The sequence below is a fragment of the Asparagus officinalis genome, chromosome 10 (genome assembly GCF_001876935.1).
Source record: "Asparagus officinalis chromosome 10, Aspof.V1, whole genome shotgun sequence".
In the NCBI taxonomy this organism is placed as follows: Eukaryota; Viridiplantae; Streptophyta; class Magnoliopsida; order Asparagales; family Asparagaceae; genus Asparagus; species Asparagus officinalis.
Window position 1 is genome coordinate 64,960,854 of NC_033803.1, and position 7,099 is coordinate 64,967,952.

Here is a 7,099-nt window from a genome sequence, read left to right on the forward strand (position 1 = left end):
TTTTTTTGAGGAGACGGGAGGAATAAATTATTGATGGTTTCCTCTCGCAATTTCTTTTTCTTTGGTTTCTAAGAAACCAACCAAACAGCCCCTAACAAACATTCCTAGAAATCTCATGCAATGACTTTGTTAAGTATTCTTTTGAATCTTTTCACTATTTTTCTGACCATATCATCCATAAGAACCCTGCCAATAACAATGTCTATGCAGATAGTACATTGCCATCTCTGTATCATCATAGATATTAAAACTTTATCACCTCGCCTAACGCCTGATTTGCTGAGAATAATCAAATAAAACCAATTGTTGTGAACTATAGTCTTTTTTTTTTTAACTTGAAAAGTTTTAAGATTTATTGTTTCACAAGAAATAGCAAGTTAATCAAAAATGAGGATCTAGTTCAAGTTAAATTTAAGCCCGGATACGCTATTCAATATGCAGAATATGCCAATAAGAAAAGTCCACCAAATTAGAATACTGGTGGTTCTATCAGTTTAAATGTGGCTGGGATTCAAATGGGACCAAATGTTGTGTCCGATTGTCCTGGAACAGTATGCTTTTCTTACCTGAATGACATATAATCAGCACATGCGCACCACCCTTGTCGCGCAATAACCTCTCTACCTCAATAGCATGTTGCAAACAGAAGATCCGCGGTCTACTAAATTCATTAGATGAAGTCCACTTCGTGTGTTCATCAGTACTTCTTTCTAATGGTACACCATGGGGGCTATGAATTTCAGAAAGAGGCCCTGTGACAGGAACAATTAGATTGTTTAATACAATTTCAACATCTGGATTAGTCTTCATGTTTGCAATTTCTTGTATTCGTCAAAACGGATAGTTTAAAAGGTTTAAATTATAAGGTTATCTTTAGAGGTCAGTATAACTTTTATCTCTAGAAAAAAAAAGTGTCTGAAAAAGTTCAAGTTAAATCCCTCCAGTTGACAGGAAAATTCCTTACCGCTTTCATTCAGCAAATTAAAGCCGTCTTTTGCACCCATGCTTTCTAAAAAAAAGACATGATTGCTTTGTTCTGGAGACACCTTGCAGCTTGAATCTGGGTTTTCTTGTACCGTTGAAATATTGCAGCTTCCCTCTGGACCATAGGAAAATTCAACATAAAGCTTTTCTGGATTGAAAAAATACAGAAGTTGATTGTTTGAATAGTAATTTAAGTTGACATCAATGGTGAAAGTAACATCAATAAGAATCATGTTCATCTATGAACATGCAACAAAATCAACTCAACAAGCACAACTTAAATGTAGCTTCAAGGATAGATGCTTACGGTTGAAATCACATATAACACGCTTACTATCGAAGCATACAAATAAACTGGTGTTGATTGCCTACACAAAGTTGGCACACAAAAGACCCAAATTTATCTTAATTCTTATGAAACGTAAGCTAATACTTAACAAGTGCAAGAAAATTTTCACCGGATTTATTAAACTTATGCATTGAAGGTGTACAAAACTCTTCAATAATACACACTCAAAATCAGTTAAAAACCCCCTAGGAGTTTGTTTGAATTAGTCTTCAGTATGGAATTAAGTGTTGAATTTTTTTTAATACAAGGTCTACATTTTGTAAATTAGTGCCGCAAGACTCTGCGCCATTGAAATAAGGAATCTAGGAATAATGGAATAAATTGGTAATGATTGGAGAAATAAAACCCATAAAAGACATTGCAATATTAATGCTGTATGAAGTGTTACAACTCCAAATGCTTAAATAATAAAAACAGGAAATAGGTTACCTTGTCCAATCTTATGTATCCTGGGCAAGTGTGATGAAGCACATCTTGGTTTCCCCACTTTCTCATCAGACTCAGTGAAAACAGAAAACAACTCCTTCGTGGCTGCTCCATAAGGCTTCACCACTGCCATAAATGGATAACCAAGGATTCCACAAGCAACACACATCAATGTTCCTGAATCAATTTTCAAACCAAAAGGCAGGTCATCCTCTTCAGCATCTAGGATTTCCAGCAGTTCCGCATTAGAAATGCTATCAGCATCAGAAGTATCCTTGTGTTTTTTAGCCCGAGTGTGACACCATATGCTAGTTGGAGTAGCAGTCAGCTCCCTAGATGGATTTTCTTCATCCTTTGATGACTCACGATCTTTATGTTTCCATGGTCTCATACCCCCCTGTTCATCATCACTAACTGCTGCTCCCTGAACTCCAGTAGATAATGATGAGGATGACGACTGGGTAACAGTATATGGGTTAGGCAGCAGGTCAGGTTCCCAGAGGACTGCATGAGAAGTAGAGTCCTTCTGCAGGAGAGTACAGATCAGATTGTTTTCATTCATCATATCTTTGAGGAATGCTTTCTTGACGAGAATTTCTCTTTCTTCTCTCTTCCGGTCTGAAAGACGTGAACTCCTTACCCCAGAGAGTAGTGCTCTCGGAACTCTGAGATTAAAATAATTCCACCAGATTCAAACTGGAGACAAAACTACCATTAGGTGCCCACTATATGAATGCTTGGACACCAATAAGAGAAAAAACGAAATAAAGAGAATATTTGAAAACATACAGACATGTAGCACCAATAACAAAATGAAGGTACCTTTTATTTTTCTCTTTCAAAGCATACAAGTTAACTCTGTCCGAAGGACAGGTTTATACTTTACACAAGTCTCTATTTGATTGTCCAAATAAACAGTTTGATCAGAAAGTGCACAAAAGTATAACTAACTGACCTAGAGATGAAAGACACAGTTAGCATGTATAGCAGCTGTTGATGAGAGAGCATGGGAAGGTGATTCATGGCAGCTCTTCGAACTGCAGCTTCTTTTGCCACTTTTAACCATTGCGGAGTTGCAAAGTTAGCAGCTTCTCCACAATTGAATCCTGATTTTTTGAAATGTCAATTCAAAAACAAGAAAAGTAGAAGGATGGAGTGGTATAAGAATATTATATCCTGAATATATTAACTACAGCATATATAGTATATAAAATATAGATGTTCCGTGGCTTACTCTTATTTCAATTTAAATTCAGAGAGAAAAGGGAAAGAACTATACTGCAAGTCTGCAAGAGCTCTTTTAGATGACAAATTATACAATTAAATGACTATAGAGACCACGGTTACTATCATAACAGTTTCTGTTCTAAGTCTCACTCAGCCTGATACGTCCTTTTGAAATGTAATGGCACACGTGTTCAAAGAACATAGTCTTAGGGGAAAGCAAATTAAAGAAAGATGTACAATCTATTTGACACAGTCCAGAACTTATTGGACTTAACAAAAAAGTCTCATCTTCAAGACTTCAACAAGTCACCAAGCTTGTATATTTATCTTGATTCTATGTAGAAAACAATCTCAAGGCTTCAGTAATATCATGTACATCCCAAAGCTCAAGTTTTAAAAACTCTCTTAATATATTGTTATCATCCTTAAATAATGAAATTTGACAACGAAGATAATGGAAATTTAACCATGTAGAAGCAGCCACCACAGATTTAATGGCTTTTGTAGAATAGATACTTTGCTGAAATAGCTTATATACCCATTTATGGAAATCCTTGAAGCTGCTGTCCATATTTCCTTCAAACATGTCATGACTTAATGATGTCAGTTACATAGGAATTAAAGGTATTTCATTGTAAAGAACATCCACAATGGCAAGGCTTACATGATCATAAACCTTTGACATACCAACTTCATGTGCAGATTTGCTTTTGCCTCTAATGCAGACACAAAAAGCAAAAAAATGTAAATATGGCAGTACTGCTACCCAGACAGGCATATACACCTGCAAAGAGAGGGAGGACAGAAGGAGAAGGAGAAAGCAATGAAGGAAGGTGCTAATAAACAACACTTGACAGCATGTCTCTAGATATATAAGTAATGGGTATTTCCAACTATCTACGTAACAGATATATTTTTTGTGTTCTTCCAAAATTTTAACCCGTCCTAGCTAGGGAATGCATTCAAAATATTAGTACTAAATTGATTTAATTATTTTATTGAATAATTAATAATCTTTAATTAACTTAATTAAATTAAAAAATCTCTCCTCATGGACACAAATAACAGCAAGCACTTCCGCTATTCCCATGATCGAACATCACGACTCGCCTCCCAAACTCCCAGTAACACACGACCCCTCCTATCACTCCTTCCTTACCTCTCCCTGAAAAAACCAAACCCTGCCCTCCACTCAGCCACAATTATCTCTCCCCAATTTGATGAATAAAATAGAACTTATGGCAATTTTAGGCATAAATTCAGAAATACATATGATTTAGAGTGTGTATAGAGGGGAAAACATTAGAAATTTGTGCCTTTTCCCAAATTACAAACCATGCTTTCAGCATCTACCATATGATTGCCATACTTGTCGCCAGTCCCATAATATTTTAAAAGTATGGTATATTTTCTAATCAACCTGAAAATTGGGATTGTGAACAGAATGCTGACTGTAGGCGCATGGGCATGTCAAACATGCGAAAATATGGTTCAGATACTGCATTTAGCCATTATAACATTTTCATGCTTGTAATTTCTGATGGAAAATTAGGAACGTGCTATGCAAGAGCAATTAACTACTTTTGTCTTTTAAGAGCATGTGATGTGTAAAAGCAAGGTAGAAAAATCATACTTAGATAGTTAGACTATGCAACTTAGAAATATGTAGCACTATTTATCATTCAAAGAAACATAAAGCTGGAACATATCATTGAAACTTACCATGGCTGAACCCGACATGATAAGCTCTAGGAAATGTCACAACAAATTCACCAGGATTCTGTACTAATCTGAATGCAAAGTTCAGACAATTATCATCAAAGTCACCAAACTCACTTAATAAAACAATTATGAATAATTTAGTTCAATCAACAATTATACCTGCAACAAGGAACCCCTGCATTGACAATCACTTCTGGCGACAACAACGTTGTCTTCTCACCCAAGATCGTAAATGCCTCTGCCACAAACAGAAATAAACCCCAGTTAACACAATGGCCAAAACATCAAATAAACACCCAAGAACCAACAACATACACAATCTTGATACCTAACCGATCAAGATCTCCTCCATACCCCTCCACTCTTACAACGTCCTCCATCGTGCTAGCATACTCTCCCGGCACGGCATACCAAGTCTTGGGCGCACCCATATGCAAGAAATTCAAGCTGTGAAGCTCATGATCCTCTATATGCCAGGCAAACCAACTAAACAACATCCCAATATAAACCATAGGCGAAGTAACCCCAGGGACCTCATCGGGCATGAACCGGGTAAGCGACCCGGGTGCCCGTGCAATAACCTGCAAATTCCATGGACTATTTGAAAGCTTCCACCCTGATGTTCCCTCCTCAACAGAACTCTTTGCCTGCTCCACAAACTTTCTCCGTCTTTTCCGATGCAAGAACGGCTCCTCGGGCACCGCAAACCCCGACCCTGGCACATCATTGGCATACTCCACGTAAATCGGCTTCTCAGCCGCAGCTTTCCAAAACAGGGACTCAATAAGCAATGGGGTCACTTCCTTAAACCCAGAAAGCTGCGATTTCTGAAAAGTTTTCGACTTTGATTCAAACTGCTCAAGCGTATAAAACTCCCCACTCTGCCATACCTGCTGCTTGTGGCGATGAGCCTGCGCCTTCCTAGTGCCGAGCTCCTGGTGGCGGGTAGTGAAGCGGGTGGACGAGGGGTCGGGCGCGAGGGAGCGGGTGAGGTTACTGACGACGAATTTCTTCGAGGGTTTGGGGAGAGGAGGGATGATCTTACAAATTCCGAAGCCTGAAGCCTCGCGTTCGATGCGAGAGATGAAGGCGATGGGGTCGGCGAACTCGGTCGTGCTATGCAAGAGCAATTAACTACTTTTGTCTTTTAAGAGCATGTGATGTGTAAAAGCAAGGTAGAAAAATCATACTTAGATAGTTAGACTATGCAACTTAGAAATATGTAGCACTATTTATCATTCAAAGAAACATAAAGCTGGAACATATCATTGAAACTTACCATGGCTGAACCCGACATGATAAGCTCTAGGAAATGTCACAACAAATTCACCAGGATTCTGTACTAATCTGAATGCAAAGTTCAGACAATTATCATCAAAGTCACCAAACTCACTTAATAAAACAATTATGAATAATTTAGTTCAATCAACAATTATACCTGCAACAAGGAACCCCTGCATTGACAATCACTTCTGGCGACAACAACGTTGTCTTCTCACCCAAGATCGTAAATGCCTCTGCCACAAACAGAAATAAACCCCAGTTAACACAATGGCCAAAACATCAAATAAACACCCAAGAACCAACAACATACACAATCTTGATACCTAACCGATCAAGATCTCCTCCATACCCCTCCACTCTTACAACGTCCTCCATCGTGCTAGCATACTCTCCCGGCACGGCATACCAAGTCTTGGGCGCACCCATATGCAAGAAATTCAAGCTGTGAAGCTCATGATCCTCTATATGCCAGGCAAACCAACTAAACAACATCCCAATATAAACCATAGGCGAAGTAACCCCAGGGACCTCATCGGGCATGAACCGGGTAAGCGACCCGGGTGCCCGTGCAATAACCTGCAAATTCCATGGACTATTTGAAAGCTTCCACCCTGATGTTCCCTCCTCAACAGAACTCTTTGCCTGCTCCACAAACTTTCTCCGTCTTTTCCGATGCAAGAACGGCTCCTCGGGCACCGCAAACCCCGACCCTGGCACATCATTGGCATACTCCACGTAAATCGGCTTCTCAGCCGCAGCTTTCCAAAACAGGGACTCAATAAGCAATGGGGTCACTTCCTTAAACCCAGAAAGCTGCGATTTCTGAAAAGTTTTCGACTTTGATTCAAACTGCTCAAGCGTATAAAACTCCCCACTCTGCCATACCTGCTGCTTGTGGCGATGAGCCTGCGCCTTCCTAGTGCCGAGCTCCTGGTGGCGGGTAGTGAAGCGGGTGGACGAGGGGTCGGGCGCGAGGGAGCGGGTGAGGTTACTGACGACGAATTTCTTCGAGGGTTTGGGGAGAGGAGGGATGATCTTACAAATTCCGAAGCCTGAAGCCTCGCGTTCGATGCGAGAGATGAAGGCGATGGGGTCGGCGAACTCGGT

The 7,099-nt window shown here is 39.7% G+C and overlaps 1 protein-coding gene across 2 annotated transcripts in view; it reads right to left on the reverse strand.

Annotated features, from left to right (window-relative positions):
- The window catches only part of LOC109825905 (lysine-specific demethylase SE14-like), a 9,156-nt gene extending 3,341 nt beyond the window's left edge, over positions 1 to 5,815 (reverse strand). Inside the window, exons 1-7 of one of the 2 annotated variants that reach the window (XM_020392818.1) lie at positions 5,037 to 5,815; positions 4,868 to 4,946; positions 4,709 to 4,776; positions 2,715 to 2,865; positions 1,763 to 2,424; positions 965 to 1,132; positions 567 to 752 (exon numbers count right to left, since the gene is read on the reverse strand). In XM_020392818.1, the coding sequence (XP_020248407.1) occupies positions 567 to 752; positions 965 to 1,132; positions 1,763 to 2,424; positions 2,715 to 2,865; positions 4,709 to 4,776; positions 4,868 to 4,946; positions 5,037 to 5,253 (1,531 nt within the window). In that variant the 5' untranslated portion in view covers positions 5,254 to 5,815. The remainder of the gene's footprint in view (positions 1 to 566; positions 753 to 964; positions 1,133 to 1,762; positions 2,425 to 2,714; positions 2,866 to 4,708; positions 4,777 to 4,867; positions 4,947 to 5,036) is intronic. The other variant, XM_020392817.1, reaches the window with a different exon arrangement.